The sequence below is a fragment of the Prionailurus bengalensis genome, chromosome A1 (assembly GCF_016509475.1).
Source record: "Prionailurus bengalensis isolate Pbe53 chromosome A1, Fcat_Pben_1.1_paternal_pri, whole genome shotgun sequence".
Taxonomy (NCBI): Eukaryota; Metazoa; Chordata; class Mammalia; order Carnivora; family Felidae; genus Prionailurus; species Prionailurus bengalensis.
The window spans coordinates 105857217-105882292 of NC_057343.1; the positions used below are offsets into that span (position 1 = coordinate 105857217).

The 25076-nt window shown below is 38.5% G+C and overlaps 1 protein-coding gene across 1 annotated transcript in view; it reads left to right on the top strand.

The window, feature by feature from the left end:
* Nucleotides 1-25076, top strand: part of CCDC192 (coiled-coil domain containing 192) — a 213119-nt gene that overhangs the window by 45066 nt on the left and 142977 nt on the right. Inside the window, exons 4-5 of the mRNA XM_043586830.1 lie at nt 14262-14393; nt 15504-15560. Coding sequence (XP_043442765.1) covers nt 14262-14393; nt 15504-15560 — 189 coding nt within the window. The remainder of the gene's footprint in view (nt 1-14261; nt 14394-15503; nt 15561-25076) is intronic.

Genomic DNA, 25076 nt, shown 5'->3' on the forward strand with positions numbered 1-25076 from the left:
TGTATAAATGCAAGTCTCTTGCCATCATTGAATGGATGTATAGTCACAGGGCAGTTCTGGACATTCCTTAGAGGATGTTCAAAATCAAAACTATGAGCATAATAATACTAACAGATTATTGGCATTTTCCATTATCATTCTTTAACAACTAGATGTTTCCCAGATGTTACAAGAAAAGATTGAACGCAGAGCAGGTATGTGAAACCAGCTGCCCTGTATTAAACTAGACATTGAGGAGGTCAGGGAAGAAAGGGAAACTCCTGAGAGAAACTCAATAATGGCAGAATGCATTTCCCCCAAGCCAGAGAGCTGAGTCAACTCTGAGTCCGACCAGCAGGGGGAGTCTGAGCTCTGTTCCATGAAAGAGCTCTAAGAATGTGCTGGAACTTGGACAGACTGGGGGTATCCTAGGAATGAGTCAGTCCTAGGCCACTACAGCTGTTGACTTTAATTTCTCAGAACCTGATATTATTGTTTTTTGACTTTTACATCCAAACATTTGACCTTTATACCCAAGTCAATGATTAATTGCCTCACTTTTTCCCATGTCTCATTTCTCTCTGATATTCTTATCCATTCATAAGACCCAGAGAGTTTTTTTGGAGATTAAAGAAATCTTAGGAATCTCTGTGCCTGCAACCCTAACTTTATATTTCAATTATTGATTGATCTTTGGTAAATATTTCTATTTTCACTCAGAGCTTAAACTTTCCTCTATTATTCAGAGTTTCTTTCCTCCCCAAACTTGGGGGTGTTAAAGGTTGAATTATGTCCCCTCCAGATTCAACTGTTGAAGTTCTAACTCCCAGTACCTCAGAACATGACCTTATTTGAAAGTAGCGTTGTTGCAGATGTAATTTGTTAAGATGAGAACATAGTGGAGTAAGATGGGCCCCGAATCCAATATGCCTGGTATCTTTAGAAAAAGTAGAAATTTAGACACAGACATACCGGCAGAAAGTCACAGGAAGACAAAGGCAGAGACCAGGGTGATGCATCTACAAGCCAAAGAATACCAATGATTGCTAGCAAATCACCAGCAACTGAAGGAGAGGTGTACAAGAAGTTCCTCGGAAGGTTCCTTAGAAGGAACCAACCCTACTGACTTTTTAATCTTGGGCTTCTAGCCTCTAGAAATCTGAGATAATAAATTTATGATGTTTAAGCCACACAGTTTGTGGTACTCTTTTACAACAACCCTAGCAAATTTATATAGGGGTAACTATGCTTCTAAATTATAGGCCTTTGCAGATCTATTTTAAGATGTGCTTGAACCTAGAAATGGCTGGAAATAGATTTTTAAAGGCAGAAATATTAATAAATGTAAAAGTCTGTTTTGTCCAGGATGGAGGTAGGATGAGGAATGTGTTGTTTGTTTTCAGCTATAAAACTGAAACGAGACAAAACCAGTTTTGTGAACTAAGTGTGTCTTCAGACATAGGGGTTCCTGCCCATTCCACAGGTAGAAGAGGTAATTTATAAAGTGCTTGCATCTGTTATTTATTGCCAAAGAATTTCATAGTTTTTAGTACTAGTCCAAGTCAGCTTACAGAGCATTTAGCACAAGGGAAGCCTTTGTTTTTAAATGAAATCACTCCGTTCTCTGTAGTATGAGCTCTGCAAGATTTGTTGAGACTCAGTTTGTTTTTGAATGACCCTGGAAACCTCTCCTGCAGTATTATTTGCTGTGTGTCTGTGTGTGGGTTGTGTCGGAGATCTAGGAGAAAAGACAATGAGAAGAGATAAAGATGAGAATTCAAATTAATTAATGAGGTGGTTTCCCTAATTGCACTCTCTGATGAATTGGGTGGATGATGAGAGAAAGGGAAGTCTGGAATATATTTGTGGCTTACACATATAGATGGGTGATTCAAGACAGAAGTCTGGGGAACATATAAAATATGTGGACTTCATTTTGAATACATTAATTTTTAGATGACTAGTGTACATTCAGGTGACAATATTAAGTAGGTTGTGGATATACATATACTTTAGCCTGAAGCTAAGTGGTTGTATGTAAAAAAAAAAAGGGGGGGGGGGAGTAACCAACATGTTTAAACTATGGCACCTAGGGGTGCCTGGGTGGCTCAGTTGCTTGGTCAGTTAAGCAGCCAACTTTGGCTCAGATCTTGATCTTGCGGTTCGTGAGTTTGAGCCCCACGTCGGGCTCTGTGCTGACTGTGCAGAGCCTGGCACCTGCTTTGGATCCTGTGTCTCCTTCTCTCTCTCGTCCCTCCCCCACTTGCACTCTGTCTCTCTCATAAATAAACATTAAAAATATTAAACTATGGCACCTAATGGCTAGTGTTTAAACCATAGCATCCAATGAGATCAGCTGGAGAATGAGCATAGATAAAGGAGGGAGTTGGGCCCAACACCAAACCCTTAGGTTGCAATATTTAAAGAATTGAAAGGAAAAAAAAATGTTGCCAAGGAAACTGAGAATCAGGAATAAATCCAGAGAATCATGTCCGGGAAACAGAAAGAGGAGAGTGTTTCAAGAAGTACTTAGATGGAGTACTAAGATGTGTAATATTTTACTGGGAGATTGAATGACATGGCTAGAAATCTGTGCATTATGTTTGGTAAAATGAGGATCTAGGCAATCTGGTCAAGATCAGTGTCAATAGCATATGGAGGGCAGAAGGCAATTTAAAAAGAGATTAGGAGAGAAATGTAATTCAGAGTAGTCTTCTTCCCAGCCCCTGGGGAAATTTTTTCCCTGTAGTTTGAGACAGAGAGAAAAAGAAAGAGAGAAAGAGAAGGCGCGCCAAGGATAGTGAAGTGAGAGAATTCTGAGAATCTAACGTAAGACTCAAGAAGTGCCTCTACTTTCTAGTTAAAAAACCAATTAGTTCTCTTTTTAAGCCAATTTGCATTGGGTTTCTGTAACGTTAACCAAAAAGGTTCTGACAAATACAGGAATTTGGTGACATACTCGAAACACACACTCAGTACCACTCCCCACCAAAGCAACATCCTCTAGATGTTTTCTTGATTGTGGTCACGGAAGAAAAGGACAATGAACATTCCCAGGGGTCAGAAGCAGACACAAACACATCAGAAACGTTCACTCACTGCACGGCCAGGACAGGCCTTGTTACCTCTAGCCAGTACAAGGTGGTGTTTGCAGTGGCCAGTGACAACTAGACGTTGTTTCTCCTTTTCCATTTTTTTAAAAAGGAGAATTATATTGTAAATACCCTGTTTTTAGGGAGGGTATGTTTTCTATTTAATCTTTAGGTATCATATTATGATGTGTCTCATCTGCATGCGATTGAGGGAAAATGCATGTAATTTGGAGATCTAAATGTGGAACAAATGAAGTAACTTGATATGACTCTGGGTTATCTCCTTTTGGTGGAGAGGTGAGTGCATTTTAGGATTCATGTAGAACAGATGCATCATATTATGCAGGTACATTTTGGGAAATGCATATGCTTCTGAGCATAATGGTATAATTGTGCTTACTTAACACCTACAGCATGGACTCTAACTGGCCTCTGTTTTTATGTCTACCTTTTCTGGAGAAATGTTTTTCCTGGCTCCAATCTTATCATAATTCTGTGGTTGTCAATCATAGTATTCTTACCTACAGGAAATGATCATTAAGCACATGACCTACGTTCTAATCAATTATGGCACTCCATTTTCCTGGCCTTAAAGACTGACCCAGGGGAGGTCACATGAACTAAGATGGGCTAAACAGAGTCCTTTTTCAGTCTGTTACTAGAGGAAAAATTGTCTTACTATTGAGGTCATGAACCTGGAAGGCTTTAGGTAACATTTCTTCCCACTGTGTGAAGAAAGATTGTCTGCACTGGGAAATAATGAGACCAACATAAAGGCACAGCACCAAGATACAGAGGTAAAAGAGACAGAGTATGATTACCTCATCTGAGTTTGTGGATCTAGTTGTGAGTGAAACAAAAATCTACTTCTGTGTCCCCAGTTATATAAGCCAATAGTTTTTTTTCCTTACAAAAATCGTTGGAATATTCTAAGAAAGTGACAACAGGGTAGGTAGGCAACTATTTTAAGAAAAGTCATTATTTTAAGCTATCAATGGACATCTTTTGTTCACGAGAATTACTATTAACATGTTTATATGCTAAAAAGGATCGACCAGAAAGGGTGAGATAGATAATGCAGAAATGAATGGGGGTGGGGAGTGGTGCGCAGTTCAGAAATTACAGGGGTCAAGGCTTTGTGATCTAGAAGATGGGCTTCAAAGCCAAGTGAAAGGGCTGGGCTTTGACAAAAGAATATCTTTTCCATTTGTTTAATAAGGTTGCTTTTCCCAGTTAAAGTCTTATAATAAGGCCAGCACAGAAGAGCCGTGCAAAACATAAGTTTATGTGCAAAACATAGGTTTTGAGGTAGAACAGTTCCAAGTTGGTTAATTCAGTGGCTCAAGAAAGTCACCAAGAACAGGGGTGCTACCCTTTGCCCCATCATCCTCAGTGTTAACTGTGTCCTAATTCAAGAATTAAATGCAGTTAAAAGATACTGAAAAAAAGAGACATACTTCCTCCCATGGGTCTTTAAAAAAATCTGGTAAAACCCTTTTCCTGGGGCTCCAAGGGCCTCTCCTGGATGGCAGGCTCATGCTTAAAATAATCTTTCATACCTGGGAATGAGACCAACATGGCTGGTTTAGTTTAATTGTGATTCATTCCTTGGAGCTGGACAAGGCCAAGCTTCCCTTAACACATGGCTGCTAGCTAATCCAAATTGGGTGCCTGGTAGCAGGGGATAAATGGGTAAACAACTGTCGGGAAACAGATTAGCAGTGCCTGCTGCAGTAAGGTTCATAGAGTAAGGCTGGTGGGAAGGTGAGGAAGTAGCCATCTGGCAGCTTCTAGTTCTTCAGTAAATTATTGATGAGGTAGCCATTTGGGGTGAGGGGGGAGAGTGGAATTTTGAAGAGAGAGAAAGTAAGAAATGATATTTGAGGAAAGCATACAGAATCATACTATCTCGGAAAAGAGGAAAGAAAATTTACTAAAAGAAAAATAGAATGATATTTTTATTTCAGGGGAGGGGTACTCAACACCGAGGTTTATGTTCACTACTTTAAAATGAAAACGGTCAATCCAATTTTGTTAGTTTTCTCTAATAGCATTCAAGGAAATGACATAATGCTAATAATTTTCTTAACCACTGACAGCTAACTAGAAAGTCATTTTATTTTGTGAAAATCAGATAACATACAATTAACCATTTTGAAGGATGCAATTCAGTGGCATTTAATGGATTCACAATGTTGTGCAAACACTACCTCTCTCAAGTCTCAACACTTTTTCTTCATCCCCGAGAACACTTTGTACCTTTTAAATAACTGCTCCCCACAAACCCTCATCCTATCCCCTCACAACCATAAATTTCCTTTCTGTCTCTAAGGATATACCTCTATGGATATGGATATTCTTGATATTTTGTATGAAAAGGATCATACAGTAGGTGACCTTTTGTGTCTGGCCTCTCTCATCTAGCCTAATGCTTGTGCAGTTCATCCAAGGTATAGCAAGTATCAGTACCTAATTTCTTTTATGACTGAATAATATTCGTTATATGTCTACAACACAGTTTCTCTATTCCTTCATCTGTTAATGGACATTTGGTTTCCATCATTAAGCTAGTATGAATGATGTTGCTGTAAGCGTTTGTATACAAGTTTATGGGTAGATGGATGTTCCCACTTCTCTCAGGTGCGTATCTAGAAGTGTAATTGTTAGGTCATATTGGTAATTCTCTAACTTTTTGGTAAACCACCAAACTGGTTCCCACCACAGCTGTATTATTTTGTGTTCCCAAAAGCAATGTACAAGGTCCCTGTTTCCCCACATCTTCACCAGTACTTTCCATTTTTTTAAATTATAGCCATCACAGTGGCTTTGAAGTGGAATCTCATTGCAGTTTTGACTTGCATTGAACAATGCCATGCTCTTGAACTTTTTCCTTTTCTTTCTTTTCTTTTCTTTTTTGGAATTAGGAAACATTTCCATGTTTTCCCACACAATTATTAACCAAAATTACAAAAGCATATGTATAAAGTCACATATCAATAACAAAAAAGGAAGGAAATGAAACGTATGACATCTTGAAAATTTCCACTGGCTAAAACTCTACAGGTGAACTGTGGTTGCACAACAAGCTATATTCATTCCTGCATTTTCTCAATAAGTTCTTCCTTATATTTGTTAGAATGATCCACTCTCTTGTTCATCAGTTGAGATTTCCCACTCTTTCTTGACTCAGTTTTGCTAATTTGTGTCTTTTTAAGAATTTTCCCATTTCATCTAGATAATCTAATTTGTTGGCATCCAACTGTTCACAGTACGTTCTCCTAAACTTTTAAATTTCTGTAAGGTTGGTAGAGATGTCCCTACTTTTACTTCTCTTTTTAGTTATTTTTGCCTTTTCTCTCTTTTTAAAAAAGTCAATATAGGTAAAGATTTGTCAACTTTGTGGATCATTTCCAAGAACGAACTTTTGGTTTCATCAATTCTATTATTTTTCAATTCTCTGTTTTGTTTATCTCTTCTTAGTCTTTATCATTTGCTCCTTCTACTGGCTTTGGGTTTGGTCTGCTCTTTTTCTTTCAGGTGTGAAGTTAATTTGGTGATTGGATGTGTTTTCTTTGTTTTGTTTTGTTTTGTTTTAATGCAGCTGTTTTCAGCTATACATTTCCCTCTGGTACTGACTTTGCTGCACCCCCCAAGTTTTGGTATGTTGTGCTTTTCTTTTCATTGGTCTCTAAGTATTTTCTAATTCGTCTTTTGATTTCTTCTTTGACCTGTTTATTCTTTAAGAATGTGTTGTTTATTTCCTTTCAAGGTTTCCAGTGTTCCTCTTGTTAGTGATTTCTAGCTTCATTCCATTCTGGTTGGAGAAGGTACTTTGTATAATTTGAATCCTTTTAAATGTACTGTGAATTATTTTATGGTCTAAATGTGGTCTATCCCAGAGAATGTTCCATTTGCACTTGGGAAGAATGTGTATTCTGTTGTTGTTGGGTGAATTCTCGTGTATATGTCTATTAGGTCTACTTAGATTGTAGTGTTGTTCAATTTGATTTCCTTAGATCTTCTGTCTAGACATTCTATCCATTATTAAAAGTGGGGTAGTGAAGTCTTGAACTACTCTATTACTGTTTATTACTAATATTTTCCCTTAAATTTTGTTAATGTTTTTTTCATATATTTGGGAGATCTGCTGTTTGGTGAATGTATGTATATAATTTTGATTAAGTGGCACTTACCAATATACAATACCCTTCCTTGCATTTGGTAATAATTTTGATTCAGCATTTATTTTGTCTGCCACCCCAGCTCTCTTCTGGCTAATATCTGCATGGAATATCTTTTTTCATCCTTTCACTTAGAACCTATTTGTTTCTTCAAGTCTGAAGTTAGTCTCTTGTAAGCACTGTATAGATGGATCATGTTTATTATCCATTCCACAAATCTCTTTTAATTGGGGGGTCTAACCCATTTACTTTTATTTTTTTTTCAATATATGAAGTTTATTGTCAAATTGGTTTCCATACAACACCCAGTGCTCATCCCAAAAGGTGCCCTCCTCAATACTCATCAGCCACCCTCCCCTCCCTCCCACCCCCCATCAACCCTCAGTTTGTTCTCAGTTTTTTAAGTCTCTTATGCTTTGGCTCTCTTCCACTCTAACCTCTTTTTTTTTCCCTTCCCCTCCCCCATGGTTTTCTGTTAAGTTTCTCAGGATCCACGAAAGAGTGAAACCATATGGTATCTGTCTTTCTCTGTATGGCTTATTTCACTTAGCATCACACTCTCCAGTTCCATCCACGTTGCTACAAAGGGCCATATTTCATTCTTTCTCATTGCCACGTAGTACTCCATCGTGTATATAAACCACAATTTTTTTATCCATTCATCAGTTGATGGACATTTAGGCTCTTTCCATAATTTGGCTATTGTTGAGAGTGCTGCTATAAACATTGGGGTACAAGTGCCCCTATGCATCAGTACTCCTGTATCCCTTGTAACCCATTTACTTTTAAAGTACTACTGATAATGAAGGATGCACTTCTGCCACTTTACTATTTGTTTTCTATGTATCTTACTTCTTTCTTACTCTTAATTACTCCAATGATGCCTTCTTCTGTGTTTGATTTTTCCTAGTATATCATTTTTTTGGTTGTTGTTTTTTATTTTTAAATGTTCATTTTTGAGACAGTGCAAGTGGGGGAGGTGGGGGGGGAACAGAGGATCCAAAGCATGTTCTGCACTGAAGGCAGTGTGCCCAATGCCGGGCTTGAACTCATGAACTGCGAGATCATGACCTGAAATGAAGTCATACACTCAACTGACTGAGCCACCCGGATGCCCCCCTTTTATACCATTTTGATTCACTTTATTTTGTATCTTTTTATTTGCTCCTATAATGTGTGTGTTAATGTGCCTGGTAGTATCCCACAGGTCCCTTAGATCTGTTCATTTATCTTCCTACTTTTCTTTTCCTGCTCCACAGACTGGGAAATTTCAGTTGGTCTACCTTCAAGTTTATTGATTCTATCATCTGCCGCTTCTATCTCCTGTTAAACTCTTCCAGTGAATTTTTCATTTTAACTATTTTTCTTTTCAACTTCAGAGTTTCTAATTAGTTTCTTTTTATAATTTCTATCCCTTTTATTCATATCTTCTATCTGCTCATACATCACTCTTCTGATTTTCTTTACTTTTTCTCCTCATTTTTTCTTTCAGCTGTTTGAGCATATTTAACACAGTTAATTTAAAATATTTGACCAGGAGCACCTGGGTGGCTCAGTTTGTTGAGGGACCGAGTTCAGCTAATGTCATGATCTCGCAGACCATGGATTCGAGCCCACTGTTGGGTTCTGTGCTGACAGTTTAGAGCCTGGAGCCTATTTTGGATCCTGTCTCTCCCTCTCTCTCTATCATTCCCCTACTCATGCTCTGTCTCTCTCTCAAAAAATAAAATAAACATTAAAAAGATTAAAATATTTGTCCAGTAAGTCCAAAATTTCAATGTCCGAGTTTCTTCAGGTACAGTTTTAATCATTTTTAAATAAATGCACCATACTTAACTATGTGAGGTTTGTAATTTTTCATTGAGAACTAGACAAGTATTGTAATGTGGTAACTCTAGAAATCGGATTCTCCACCCACTCCTCTCTAAGAATTGCCATTGTTGCTTGTTGAAGACTGCAGTTGTATGTTTACTTAGTTTTCCTAATTAATTTTCCAAAGATTATATTTCTTTTCACATGTGGTTACCAAAGTCTCCTGTGCCATTATCTCTGCAGTTAGCCAGTGACCTGACAGAGATTTCTTTCAATGCCAGTCTCTTTCTTCCTCCAGTATTTTCCTGGATGCAGGTGTCCTACTAGACTCCAGAGTTCTGAACTGATTGGCTCTGACAGTTCTTGCCAGCTTAGTAGTTATTTACATGGAAGGACCACCATGCCATCTTCTGTGAAGTCCAAGTCATTTTGCTTTAACCACAATCTTGAATACAATTCTAAAATATATCAGTACCCTTTCTTGACTCCATCAATAAACTGTACAATGGATAAAATTTTACCTTTCTTTCACTTTTAGCTATATTACAATACTTTTATAATGATTTTTTATTTAACTTTGGGGTAAATATTGAAAGTTGAATTTTTTTTTTTAGTGGATTTACACAGCCTTGAAGATATGACATGGAAGTTGCTTCTTTGTTTTACCTAATTCTGAAGACAAATGTTGTTGTTCATATTTTGTAAGTCATTTCTTCCCTCCAAACTTTTTGACACTATTGGAAGAAGAGAAGGGGATCTGCTTGACAAAAAGAGTCAGAGGTAGAAAATGAACCTTCCAGCATCCTGTGAACCTATGTTCCAGCAAAAGTGGCTAACTAGGGGGCACCTGGGTGGCTCAATCGGTTGGACGTCCGACTTCAGCCCAGGTCACGATCTCATGGTTCATGGATTCGAGCCCCACGTCGGGCTCTGTGCTGACAGCTCAGAGCCTGGAGCCTGCTTCGGATTCTGTGTCTCCCTCTCACTTTGCCCCTTCCCTACTCACACTCTGTCTCTCTCTGTCACTCAAAAATAAATAAACACTGAAAAAAAATTTTTTTAAAAGTGGCTAGTTAGGATATATGAAGATTAGTCATTTCAAGAACAGATGTCCAGTATTTCTAATCTCTTTTTGTGAGTAGATACTAAGTTGGGCTAAACTTTTTTTCTATCCGTCCCCAAACAAGGTTCTACTCTATAAAACCAAGCCATTCTTACGAAAAAAGAAAAAAAAGAAAAAAAAAAAAAACAAGAAGAAGAAGCAATGACCAAGGTCCCCAGAGTTTTAAAATTCAATTATGGTATTTTTCAGGCTAACTTGGATTTCCTTTTACTTTGATGCCTTTTTTTTCATCTCATAATTTGAATTTGGATTTAGGCAGCATTCCTAAAGGCTTCCTGAATTGAAAATTAGATATTAAAAAGTCCTAAAACATCCATCAAAACAATGGAGTGAAAAAAATGGCAACTAACATCTTGTGACTCAGCAATAGAGCACAATCTTTCAGACGGTGCTAAAATAGAATAAAAAAAAACTGATGTATGATTTTCATTTTATTTTATTTTCTTCTCATCTCTTTTCTCTTCTACCCTTTTGGATTATGAGTCCTATTTGATGGGTTATTTTCAAAGGGGACTCAGTATCACCTTATGCAAATAAATAGTTTCATCATTATAAAATAAAATGCAACAAGAAATTACTAGATCTTGCCCCTAATGTATCCATATATGGAAGAAAGAATACGATCCCTGTATCAGGCTGCTGTGAGGTGATGATACATACATATGAGAATTAAGTTTATAAAATTAATAAGTGGAATGATCTTAGCAAAGATTGCTCCGGACCAGTTTGAGTGTGTCTTGTAAGTTTTGACAGAATTCTCCATTCCTCCTTCTGGGGAATTTACAGTCCAGTTTGAACACATACGGCTGGAGAAATACTCTGTAAAAACATAGCAACATAGCATATAAAATCCTATTATGGGTACCAAGGTCCTAGGGTCCGTGAGTTGTAGAATTGAGACTAACACATAGATCCCTGACTCCAAGTCAAGATTTATTAGAGGAAAGCTAAGCCTGAGGTAAATATATCTGAATCAAAGGGATATTGAGACAAAGACCTTTTATAAGAGGGCAAGAAAGAGATGGGGTTGATGTCTATATAAAAAGGAAGCAAGATGTTAGGACAGAATTCTTGAGTTTTAGGAAAAAAAGACAAAAATTTTCTTTCAGGTAAATAGGTAAACATGTGAGAAATAATGCTGAAGGCCATGTAGTTATTGGAGAGAAAAACCACAGGCCTCATCTTTATAGGCAGCCTTAGAATTAGGGTTGGAAATAATGTAAGACCCAGAGTTGGAGGCAGTCCATTGAAGATCCAAAACCAACCTCTTCTTATTAGCTATGGGCAAGCTAATTCACTCCTAAAAGCATCTAGTTTCTTATTCTTTAAAATGGTTATAATTAATAAAAAATATGAACCAAAACTCCTTATAGAGTTTTGAGCATTGGACTAAGGTAGCTTGTGTACAGACAGCACCCAGAATGAGTGGTATGGTGTAACTACCAAATAAATGTTAATTACTGCTGTTTTTCCATAGAATTTACTTATTTGTGGTCGAGAGCATGGGGCTTTGGAATGTGACAGTGTATCAGTAGAATGCTTATGGTAGTAAGTAACAGAAAATTCAATTTCTAGATAATAAGGAAACTTATTAGCTCACTATGTGTGAGTCCAAGGTAGGATGTGCTTCAAGATTTGTTGATACAGTATTTCAATAATGTTGGTCACTCTTCCATTCAGAGTGTAGCTTCATTGCATACAGGTTTCCTGGATGTTTGTAGGATGGCTACATCAGCATTCATATCTGGTAGGTGAGAGAGAATGCTTCCCCAAATCATCAAAATTCCTGCTGAGCAGTACGAGTGGATCACATATCCGCATTTATTAACTGTGGCCAAAGAAAAACCAGACTCTGATTATTTAAGACTTTGATTCTTGAACCAATCAGCAGAAAACAGGATGGGATTTTCATGATTCTCAGGTCCTGCTTCGGGAGCTGGGGTCAAATTTGGGCTTTAGGGAATCAGACCCAGTGCCCACTAGTGAAAACCTGGGCTGTAACACATAACTCGCTCTGTGCTTGGGCAAGTTACACAACTTTACTAAACTTAGTGAATTCCTTTATCTGCAAAAGGGGAATGAAGATGAATTCAGATACACAAATAATAATGAAAACAAAAGGCTCTGCAGAAGGCTTGGTGTATAGTAAATACCCAGTAAATTGTTAGGGTCATTACTATTATTCAACTGTATACTTTCATATTACATAATAGTTTTAAAATTCTTTGCCTTTCTGGGTAAAGTGCAAGCTTTTTGAACATATAAGCAATGCCACTCTCATTTTTTACCTTTGAAGGCTTACTTTTAATAAATGCCCAACATATTTCTATAACAAATGAGTGAATAAATGAGTGTTGAATGAATGAATAAAAGCTTGAAAATAATAGAAGGCAGATATAAAAGAAAGACAACCAGATGGGAACTGGATGAGTTATAAGTCAGGTAGAATATGGGAACAAAATTGACCAATCTGAGAAGGACTGTATTTGAGAGAAAGAAAATGCCAGATGTAGAGAGGTCTTTTCCCTAAACACTAGAGTGGTTGTAGGAAGTAAGTGAACCGAATACAGTTTGAGTTTAGGGTAACCAGCTCAAAGGTGCTGTGATGTCTTCAGACACTGTGTTTTATAGTTTGATAAATATTTGAATAAGACTTTTATCAATACTGTAATCTAGAGGAGGTAGAAGAAATAATAATAATAATAATAATAATAATAATAATAATAATAGCTACTAAGTACAGGAAATATTTCAAGCATTATTCTACATAAACTCATATAATCCTCAAAACAAACCTGTGAGTTAAGTACTATTCTTTTCATCCCCGTTCCCATTTACAGATTGGAAAATCAAGCCTGTAGAAACTGAGAAACTTGCCTCAATCACATAGTGTTTAGCCATTACACTCTGTACTGTGTTATAAAATAGAAGGGTGCCTGGAACAACCAGGCTATATCTCCCAGCTATCATGTACTCGGTTGAAATTTGTCACTGTCCATGAGGAGCCCAACAGGTCTCCAAGGTCACTGAGAGCTGAGAGGCACAGCCAACAGTTCATGACATATGTGTTCCCTCTGGCTCTCACATTGTGCTTTTATAATCTCCAGAACATAACAGAATGGCTGCGAAGCACCAACTAAACAAATAATTGCAAGCGAATGATTGTGTAGATCAATGCCACTTTATATATGACGTTCCCACTTTATTTCCGTGACGGAGCAACTTCTTTAGGCTTCCCCATTTGGTAAATTAGCTTTAAAAACTTACTGCGCTTTTCAAGATGAGACAGCATGCTTCGCAAGAATTTTTGGAATAGTATGAAAGAGATACTTAAAGGTAATTCATGCCTCCAAGGACACACTGGGAACTGGAATGAATACAAGGTGTGTGTCCCTTTCCAGAGACTCTCAGAATTGTTGCTGAGCTATAGAAAAAATGCACAATAAGCTGTCTGAATGAAAGGAAATGCTAGTCCAGGGGCTCTCCAAGGGAATTCAAGAATGAGACACTATCAAACTCCCCTTTCCTCAAGAGGAATCTACAAACAGTAAAACAAAGCTCATCATCCTTAGACATTTTCTAGTGATGGTTTAGCTTAGATCTGCCTCCAATCAGACTTTAATTTGAAATTCCTGCATTTCCCTTCAGCTGCTTAAAGGGTGAACATTCAAGGGTGTCGGTATTCCTATTTTTTCTCAAGAGCTGTAGGTCCCCCAAGAGTTAAGTTCCAAGAACTATATACAAAAAAACAGTACAGATTTCACATGTAAAAACAAAGTACATTCTTGAAACATAAAAGGGTGAGCATTGAGGTTGTTGCATTAGAAATCTCTCTGCCTGTTGTAATTATGTAGTCTCATCTCTTGCCCAGAAAGATCTTTATTACTGAATATAAAGTCAACATTATTTCATTTTCTCTCTACACTAATCTTTTCCAGCTATGAGGAATATTCCAGAAGCCATTTTCATGTTTAATAGATATTGGTGGCAGGTAATTCATGTATCAATTAGACTTCTGAAAGGAGCTTTGAAAAAATCACTGTACTTACATGCCCTTACAAGAAATGTCTTTAGCTTGCAGCCTCTGAAGGAACAAAATCAAAACTGCTTGAGCAAGTTTCCTGGCTGGAGGAAAAACTAGGGGCTCTGGATCATAAGGAAGACAGTGGTGAGCCATACGAAAAAATGGTTCTTGCAAAAGACCAGGTAGGTTGGAGAAGAAAAAAATAATGTTTATCTCAAAAAGTTACCTAAACTTCTATGAAATGAGAATTCTGCAGTCATTTCTGGCTAGGTTGGAAATTCAAATTTAAGTTCAAGATGGTAAATAATATTTGTGTCGGCTAAATATAACTACTCCCTGATGAATATTCACATACAATAATTAATTTTGTTAGTAACATCTTAAAAGTTTGTTTGATATGTATCCTTTGAATCATATTATATGAATATGCTATTTATTTTGTAAGTGGTATTAACTATGCAAATGTCTCCTCATTAAAAAAAAATATTTCAATGTTTATTTATTTTTGAGAGACAGAGAGAGACAGAGGGTGAGCGGGGAGAGGCAGAGAGAGGGAGACACAGAACCCGAAGCAGGCTCCAGGCTCCTAGCGCTCAGCACAGAGCCTGACAGGGGGCTCGAACCCACAAACAGGAAATCATGACCTGAGCCAAAGTCAGACGCTTAACTGACTGAGCCACCCAGGTGCCCCCAAATGTCTCTTCGTTTTTAAGGTCGAACTTAGTCCAGGAATAGTTTCTTTCAGTGTAGTCAAACGAGCGGATCAAAAACTTGGCATATGCTTTAATCAATGATTTTATAAAAAGTTATTAATCTCTGAATCTCTGGGCATTTACATAAATTTTTTTCTTGGTCAACTCAAATGGGTTTGTAACTACCTTTGAGATATCTATCTATCTATCTATCTATCTATCTATCTATCTATCTATCCCTATATATATTCACATAAAAACACATGTATATGTTACAAAAACAGTATCAGACCCATCTGATACCATATAGATATGTATATATGTCATAAGATAGGTTGGCATTACCTTCCGTACATCAAGGAAACATAATTTTCCTACTCATTTCCTAAGTCTTAACATCTTTGTGTTCTTTGTTGGTGGGCTCTTCATAGAATCAAAGTGAGATAGGGATGGGAGCGAAGATTTCTCAATGATGATTTCCAAAGCACCTAGCTGAGACAGTGCTGCCATTCACAGGATTTGAGAACCGGCATATATCTGAAATACTTTATATTAGACGAAGAGTTATACATTTTGTTTCTAAACGTGTCTCCTTTTCAGTGCATTGAGAAATTACAAGCTGAAGTGAAAGCTTCCCAGGAGCAACTTACAGCCCATGTAAGTGTTTTTCTCCTTTTTTTTTTAATCCCTTAATTTATACCACTGTTACCCTGGGAATGAAGGGTAATTCCTCAGAAGTTAAAACCATGGTCTTCTTGCTGATAACCAAATCACCAGGCTAAAAATCAGTATTGTTATTGCCTCTACAAAGTTGCTTTCCATAAGTAGAATTCTGATTTATGCTCAGGATAAAAATTACAAAACTTATCTCTCACATACAACCAGATGGTCTAATCAGGTACCATCAGGATAAGAGAACCAGAAACTAAGGGTAGAAAGACGTGGAAACCAGGCTAGTGGAGTGAGTGAATAGAAGTGGAAATGACTGGCACATCGAATACACGCCTAGAAGAGTGCTTCTTAAACTTCAGTATATCAAGAATTACTTAAAAAACACTTGGAAACAAATTGCCTGGACATTCTGTTTTCTGCATGCCTAGGATATGACCTGAGAATTGACAATTCTAGACGATGCCACATTCAGGTAATGCTGATGCTGCCAATTTTGGACCATATTACAAGCAGCACTGCGTTACATGTATTCATTCTGCCCAAGTCTTGTGATTTTTAGGCAAATGACCATATAAACAAATCAGGTACACAACTGTTCATTTTCCTTGCAAGTACTCCCCTGAGGGAGACTCTATGAACTCCTAGGGTATATTTCACTGATATTTTAGCCTATCTTCATGCAGAGAGCAACTAAGGAACATCTGCCACAACACCCTTGTGTGTTCACACACACATAAACCACCTGTCATCCTGCCTCTTTCCTTTCCCAAGGATCTGAACAATCCCGATGCCTTACACCTTTCCTCAAAGACTTGCTCACCTTCTTTTCAGCAATCTCCTCTATTTATCTTGGGTGCTAAGAGATGACTTATTTTGAGAGAGACAGAGAGAGTACAAGTGAGGATGGGGCAGAGAGAGAGGGAGAGAGAAAATCCCAAGCAGGGTCCTCAGGGGTCAGTGCACAGAACCTGTCACTGGGCTCCAACTCACGAACTGTGAGATCATGATCTGAGCTGAAATCAAGAGTCAGATGCTTAACAGACTGAGTCACCCAGGCGTCCCAGGGGGGATGACTTCTTGATCAAGAACATTGGCCAGCCAGGGGCGCCTGGGTGGTTCAGTCGGTTAAGCTTCTGACTTTGGCTCAGGTCATGATCTCACGGTTCATGGGTTCGGACCCTGCATTGAGCTCTGTGCTGACAGCTCAGACCCTGGAGTCTCCTTTGGATTCTGTGTCTCCCTCTCTCTCTGCCCCTGCCCCACTCACACTCTGTCTCTCTCTTTCCCAAAAATAAATAAACATTAAAAGAAAAAAAAAAACAATGGCCAGTCATGTTAAATGGCCAATTTGAACAATAAACTTTTCAGACCCATTTGAGACCTGAGGGGCTACAGTCCAGAAGTCCTGCAGAAAAAGACTGCAAAATAACAAATTCTGGTCACCATCCCTTTGAAATTTGAAATGAGCTAATCAGGATAAAATCACGGTAAATGCCTTTTTTTTTTTTTTTTTTTTTTCTGGGATAGACAAAAGCTAATCTGCTTTTAGCTCTGACCTCAGAATGTCTTTCGGCCTTGTATGTCCAACTGACCAATAGTAAAAATGATTAAAGCCTGCATTTGTGACATGGTGACGTATTCAAACACAAGTATATCTCATTAGCTCAGTGTTCTGTGGCAGATGCCTCCCCCAGCTGACCCTGAGGGTGACAGATAATTACTATTGCCAGAGGATGTCTCCTCATGCCAGATTGATACCTACAGCCATTCGCCCAGGGTGGGTTGAGTTCAGAAATTTTTTAAGGAGAGCAGATTGTTCAGTAAGGTTCTGATATTAGCTTCCAGCATCTCTTCATGAAAAGCTGATTAAAGAAACAGTCACAGACGCCTTCAGGAAATTCCTGTGGTGTCTTCCTCCATTGCCTAGCTTCTGCAGATTCTATTCCTGTACCATGCTGTTCCTGGCCCAGGTTTGTCTGAGCTGGGATTTCTTTCTTGTATTAGGGTATTAACATCAACAACTGAGATCTCTTCTGTGTAAGTGCTCCATGTTCAGATTTTAATAGAGCAGTGTGATCACAGAAGCTTTGCTTCAACTCATCAAGAAGATTTAAATGAAAATATTAGTTAATAGTGTTTATGAGAGTAGATTATGTGTCTAACTGTGTGGTACATGCTTCACCTATTTTCTCTTTTAAATCTTGACACAACCCAACAAGGTGGGCATTATTTTCAGGTAATAAAACTGAATAATCAAGCTTAGATCACTTGTCACACATGTCAATTCTGAAACCCATGCTTTTGCTATTACAGTTTGCTGTCTTTCCAAATTATGTTCTCCACATGCCATTTCACGTATCAAATGGTGTTTATAGAGGTTCTTTCTGCAATCTTCCTTCTCTCTCCATTCACTCTGAGTGATTCATCAGTTCATAATGCTTAAACTCTCACTTCCATGCAAATAAACAACCCCCACCACCCCCATCAAATTCTTTCTATCTTAATCATCCCCTAATTACACCTCCTTAGTGCTGTAATGAGCATTTCTTAAGACAGTGTTCCTGAAAATAACATTCCAAATGATGTTAAGAGGTATTCTGGAAAATAAATGGGAGAGACATTGGAAATGAAGTTAAATTAGATGGGTTTAGTGGCTGTAAGACTTACCAGTGTATAATCAATCTTAAAGAAAGGGCAATAGTATGTTGTTTTCCAATGACCATAAATGCTGTTTTAATCACACAAGTTTGGAGACTGCTAGCATATTGCATCAAATTAAAGCACTGTGCTTGCTAAATATGACTTGAATATCTTGCTGACACCCCAGGCTCAGCATATACAAAGTCAAATTTATCATCTTCTAATCCTATCTCTTAAATGTGCCCCTCTTTTTGAAAACCTGGTCATGGCAAATAATATTGCACGACTGTAATTTATTCTAGATCCAAACTACCAAACAGTATTAAAATCCTACCTTTCTCTGTCTTCATTCCACGTTAAGTTAGTCGTCAGGCTGTGAGTATGTTTCTAAAAGTTATCTCACTTTTGTGTCTGCTCTGCCATCAAACTGCCCTATCTCTAACTCTTCACGATCATCTTATATCTTACTGCTACTGACCCCACATTATTAACATATTCGAGTTCAGGACCTCCCACTGTTCCTCACCACAACCCAAATCACCACGTAGCCCTCTTGCTTTCACACCATCAAGTTCTGTTTGCAGAGGAGAGAAAGGATAAAATCCATGTGTGAGTCTGCGGGGTGGGGGCAGAAAACCAAACAGAGCCAAAGAGTAACACTGAAAGGGAGGATGAAACCGTTTGGAGTACCAGAGAAGAGAACAGGGAGTGAAGGACCAAGGTGGTAGAATGGAACTCTGTAGATGGGGAAGGGTCCTTCTGGAATAGGACACTGGAAGTTTCTTGGAAGTTTTAATATTGAGAATACAGTATTATTAATACTAGGAATACATTATTCAAGTATGAACTTGAATCGCCCTGTTCGGGAGTCATGTGTAAAGTGTGGAATGTCTGTTCAGACCATACCTCCTAAATGTAACACTACTGTAGGATATGATCGTGTAGTAGTCCACTGGCTTCCCTGCCTCTACTCTGAAAGAGGTTTCCAAAGGACCATCCCTACCCCCTCGTCTCCCTCTTTCTTTCCCCAACCTCTCTCTGCCTCCCACTGAATGAGCCAACACAATGACACTGCTGTCTCTCTTTACACATCCCATGTCAGTTGGTGCCCTGTGAGTTTGCTCTCTGTGTTGTCTTGGTTTTGGACTATCCTTCCCTCTGCTCTTTATCCAAATAATTCTTACTCTTCTTGCAAGACTGATATCAGGGATTAAGCTCTCCCTTAGCCCCCAGAAAACCTTCTCTGGGCTCTGACAGCCTCTTGTATCTACATCTATTTTAGCTCAAAATACTACTTTTTATTGACATTATCTGTTGATATTTCTGTCTCCTACTAGACTTGAAGGTCACTGAGGGCACCATCAAGAATGGTTCTCTGCATCCATTATCTCAAGTAGAGGGCCAGGCACATTGCAGCCACTCAATACATTTGCTAAAGTGAATTGAATTTTTCTCTAATCGTGTAATTTCCCCTATTCCAAAGCCTAGAGTAAGACAATGGTCACCCATTACTCCAGAATAAAGTCCATCCTCCTGACCGTGGCATTTATCACACTGAAAATGAGAGCGTGTCCCCTTTTCCATCCTGCTCTGTATCACACATCTATGACTCCCAGGAATGCCCATGCATTCCTGCCCTAGGGGTTCTGCTCATGGTTTCTCTCTGCCTGGAATGTCTGTCCCCACCAACAATTTTAATGAAGAATGACATATTTCCCCCATTCTTTATCAAAATTTTTCCTTTCAGGAAGTTTCTCCTGACCATCAAACCAGAAGTAATCTCCCTTTCTTTGGCACTTTCACAGCACATCTCTACACTTCTTTTTTGTTACTTGTCACACTATGGCCCACAAGAGAATTGAGTGATGAGCTAGCTCTTCCCCAAGACTGTGAGCTCCTGGAGAACAGGGAGCAAGTCTGTTTATCTTTATGCTTTGCATAGTGTCTGGTTCAATGCCTTGTTCATATTTCACTGAAGTGAATTACTGAAATGGCTAAATTAAAAATAAAGTGATTTTGGCATTGATAAGAGCCTGCTTTGAAATTGTATTTCTTAAAAAAATGCCAGTTACATAAGGTGCTACTGTAATCTGAAATTGATACTTTCAAGGTGTAACATGGATGGGACAAAAGGTAATGATATCTTAGAATGAAAATAGAATGAAAAAGCAGCAGCAAAAGTAAACACCATTCTGGGAAACCCCTATTTCAAAAGAAGTAAAAAGAACACCTAAAGGAAATGATGATCTTTACATGAAAAGTAACAACCTTGAGGCCTCCTTTTATTCAGAGTTCACTTGTCTAAAACCCAAGAATTGAAGTATATTTTTGTACAATTAAATTCATAGCTATAAAATGGAGAGAAGACAGAAGCCTAAACATTTCAGACTGAGTTATCACTGCTAATATTTTGAAGATTAAAATCTCATCTTGTTAACTTTATGTAGTTACAGCTTATACTTCTCAAAGATTACAAACGGTCATGAGTGCACACATAGGTACCTACTCAGAGGCACCCACAGGGCTAGTCTGCCCAAGGTGTTTTTATCAATCCTTCCCACACGATTACTTATCTATTTAGAAACCTACATAGGATTAACAAATATTTGAAGCAAATGTTTATAACTGCTCAAAGGTACTTGTTCATGTTAGGGCAATTTGAGCCAGGACTAGGTATCTTAAGGAAAAATATCCTTTTAAAATGAATGTCTTCCAAATTGTTGAATCCATTGCTTCACTATTTTTAGTATTTGAGAGTATAAGTAGTCATCCTTGTCTATCCACTCTGTCATTGACGCCCTGAATATCTGCAGTAACCCAGAGGTTTGTCCCTTTGCCTTACTTCCATCTCAATGGCCCGCCCATCTCCTGATCTGGTTACTCCCCAGACCCGACCATGGCTAAAAGTTCTACAACATTCAATGGGATTATTTCAAAAAGAGAAATCTGGCTAACTGGGAAATAGACACTGGGGTGTTATTTTTAATACTATCTTGTATGCTTGAAATATTTCCAATAAAGTAAAAGAGTTAAGAATATCTAGAAGAAGGAACCATTCCAATGAACTGTACAGCATGATTCAAGCTGTAGGTTAGATGAGTGTGTCTTTGAAAACAGAAGCTCCTGATCTATAGTTCCTGAGGACATACTTAAACCTGGAAGCAATGGTCGTGAAGCTCAGAGTCAGGAAAATAAAAGCATGGGGTGGGGGGGGTGCCAACATGAGTGCTTAAGATAATTTTCCTGAAGACTTTATTTCATTTCTTCCTTTCCTCCAGTAAGGAAGCTATCAACTACTTTCTAAGAATCTACAGGATTCCTCAGGTTAGATCAAGTGCAAACTCCTCTTCCCTAGAATTCCAGGCCCTCTGTTAATTGATCTTTTCCTACTGTGATAGAAGACATGGACTGTTTTCATTATTAATGTTGTTTCTTGGCTACATGAGCATACATTAACATCTTTGGAAACAGTACCCTGATATCCTTTTCAGCTGTGTCTCTTCCATGATGCACCGTCTTGGAACTGTAATTCAAAGTACCCTATCATCTAGTAGCTGAGGAGTGGGCATGTTCTCTAAGCCAATTGGATTCTGAATATTAATTCAGGTGAAGCAAGAGACGAAGAACATTTGGAACTGATAGATCCTACCAGAGATGCCCAGGCATCATGATGAAGGGGTTTGTGCCTTTGGGACCAGAATTGTTCTAGTTCCAGTCTACTTATGAATCTGATTCCTGTCCATTTTAGGAACCGTCCAACAATCCTAATTAGCTTAAAGGAAATTCCCTTTTCCTTTAAACTTGTGAGAATCAGATCAGGGTTTTAGAGGCGAGAAGCTGTAATTCTTATGCTGTCCATGTAGTTCTCAAAGAGTGGTCCCTGGACTAGATTCATCTGGTCCCTGGTACTTGTTTGAATTGCGAATTTTGTGGCCTCATCTCATACCGCCAGAACCGGAAGCAATGGGAGTGTGATCCAGCAGTATGTATTTTTAAAGTCTTACCAGTAATTGTGATGATGGCTGATGTCTGAGAAGTGCTGTATTGTCCAGTAAAACCCCCACTTCCAGCCTAGACCCTCTGTTCTTACCAAAACCATGGGTCCTGACTAGCATCTTGCTGTTGGGGGTCAGCTTCTCTGTCCTCATGTTCCTGATTCTAAGAAACATCTCCAGGCCTGATTCTTAGTACAGCAAGCTGGGAATGTGGCACACTGGACATGTTTGTTCAAATGATGAGCCAAACAGAAACAGTCTCCCTGCTCTTCTCAACCAAAGCCCAGACTTCCATGTACTCTAAAAGTATCATTTCATTCCTGAAGTTTGTCATGACTAATGCTACGATAAAGTGACAGTAATGAATAACAGCTTCGAGTCATTTAACAATTTATAGTTTCCTAAATGCTCCCACCACACTATGTCATTTATTTTTCACAACAATCCTGTGAAGCAGGCATTACTACTCTTCTATCAGATGAAGAAAGTGAGAGTCAAAGACAGTAAGAAGCCTGCTCACAGCCAACAGTTAGTAGGTAGCAAAGCAAACACTCGAATTATAGATATTTTGACTCTAGGACCCCTGTTTCATAAGTTTGATTTCACTATTGATTGATTGATCAATTGATTGAGAGAGAGAGAGAGAGAGACAGAGAGAGAGAGCGAGCACACACACATAAGTACATGAGCAGAGAAAGGCCAGAGGGAGAGGGAGACGGAGAATCCCAAGCAGGTTCCATGCTCTCAGTACGGAGCCCACGCAGGGCTCAATATCATGAACTGTAAGGTCATGACTTGAGCTGAAATCAAGAGTCAGATACTTAACTGACTGAGCCACCCAGGCAGCCCTAATTTCACTTTTTTTCACTTTTAATTCAGAATTTTTGCTGAATACGTATGCACATACACATAAGCCAGTGTGTCAACAACTGGTTTTTACGATCTTTTAACTTTATTGTATTCTATCGACCTCGTGGCTGTTAATCACCCTGAGGGACTTTGGTAGTAGGATCTAATGGTGCCCTACCTGAAGCCAATGAGGAATGGGGAAATTATTGTCCTATGAGCCATTCTTTTAGAGGCAGACATGTTTATCAAAATGGAAGATCCCTCAGTGATTATTTATGAACACAACATGGCTCCGTGTGTGATAAGTCTCAGGAATATTTTTACTGCATTAGTTGATTATATTTTACTCAACCCCTCCCTACAGTCTACCTTCTTTGGTTAGTTTGTCTGGAATGGATGACTATTTGGCCCCTCATTTGAACCCTGTATGTGGTTATTCCATGGTTCATCTCCTATATGCTTGATCTGGAGAGGTTAAAAGAGAAGAATAACAGAGGCTTTCAAATCCCATTGGTGAGTGTTACTGCCAAACTTCTCTGAGGACTTGGAAGAGGAAAGGGTTTGAGCTCTCATTTCATACCAGCAAGTTGCTCATAACTTAGAATTGGTGCTCTCTGAACTGTGAGCCATTTAGCAGACCTGGCCCAGTAAGACGTGGCTAAATAGCTAATTTCCAGCATACTGACAAAGCAATATTCAAAATAAAACTTTGGAACTCTATCAGGATGTTATTAAACTTATCTCTCTCTTTTTTTAATTTTTGCCTAGAAATCCAAGGCACAATAAATTACTGTGGGAGGCACTAATCTTAGCTGTTGGATCTCCTAGTGAGGGCAGATGCAGGCACATAGACCTATGGCATGAATTTGGTCAATCACATCTTCCAAGCCTAGATTCTGGCCAACACCCAGGAGGTTCACTTTCTCCTCAACCAGATTTTCATGCTGTTTCTTCATTTTCTATAGATGATGACTAAGTTTAAGCTGAATAAACACCCAAACCACCCTCGCTCTTTAGGACCATTGCATGTGCCTGATCTTTGTCTAGCCACCTAACTGGACACAGAGTATAGTCCTTTCACTTTTTTGTGAATATTTATTAGTTACCTATGCATTTCTTCAAGTACTTATTTTGGTGCCTTACTTGATAATCACAGGCTTCTCACACCAACATTTTATTAAAGGAATGTACAAATTTTAGAGTCCCAAATATTCTAGTACAGATCTTTATTATAATCTCCATCTGCTTGTCAAAAAAATCAAATTAGAGTGGCACCTGGGTGGCTCAGAAAGTTAAGTGTCTGACTCCTGATTTCAGCTCAGGTCATGATCCCAGGGTCATGGGATCAAGCCCTGTGTCAGGCTCCACTCAGAGTGTGGAGCCTGCTTAGGATTCTCTTTCTCCCTCTCTCTCTGCCCTTTCCCAACTCTCTCTCTCTCTCTCTCTCTCTCTCAAAACAAATAAATACACATTTTAAAAACTTTAAAAAAATCAAATGAGAATAGTGCAAGATTATTCACAGCATTTTCCCCCTTTTGATTCTGAGCTGCATTAACCTAGCCATTAATGCTCACACAGAACTCATCCTATACTATTGCTAAAAGAATCTAATACAAGTAATATTTTAATCATTTTTTTCTTAAGAATTAAAACCACTTAAGATTTAAGATGAGTATCATGCCCTCCCACTGTAGAGAAAAGAAAGATAAGCTATTGTTATAGATCATGAGGGCAGTTTAAAAGGTCCTATTATCTGTTTCCTGCCAGAGACAAGGGTAGTAATGGAGAACTAGGCACTGGGCTTGAAGGACCTGACAAAGGTTCCGCAAGTTCTGTTCTTCTTATTTGTGGTAAGAAGCTAATAACATTACTTAGCTTCACAGGGTGCTTTAAGAAGGTATACAAATGTGTGAAGTGGGGTGATACACAAGAAATAGCAACGTGCCTGACACAAAGGTTCAAAAAACTTATTAAAAGTTATTACAAAATGAACTGTTTCAGTAAAACTGATCCACAA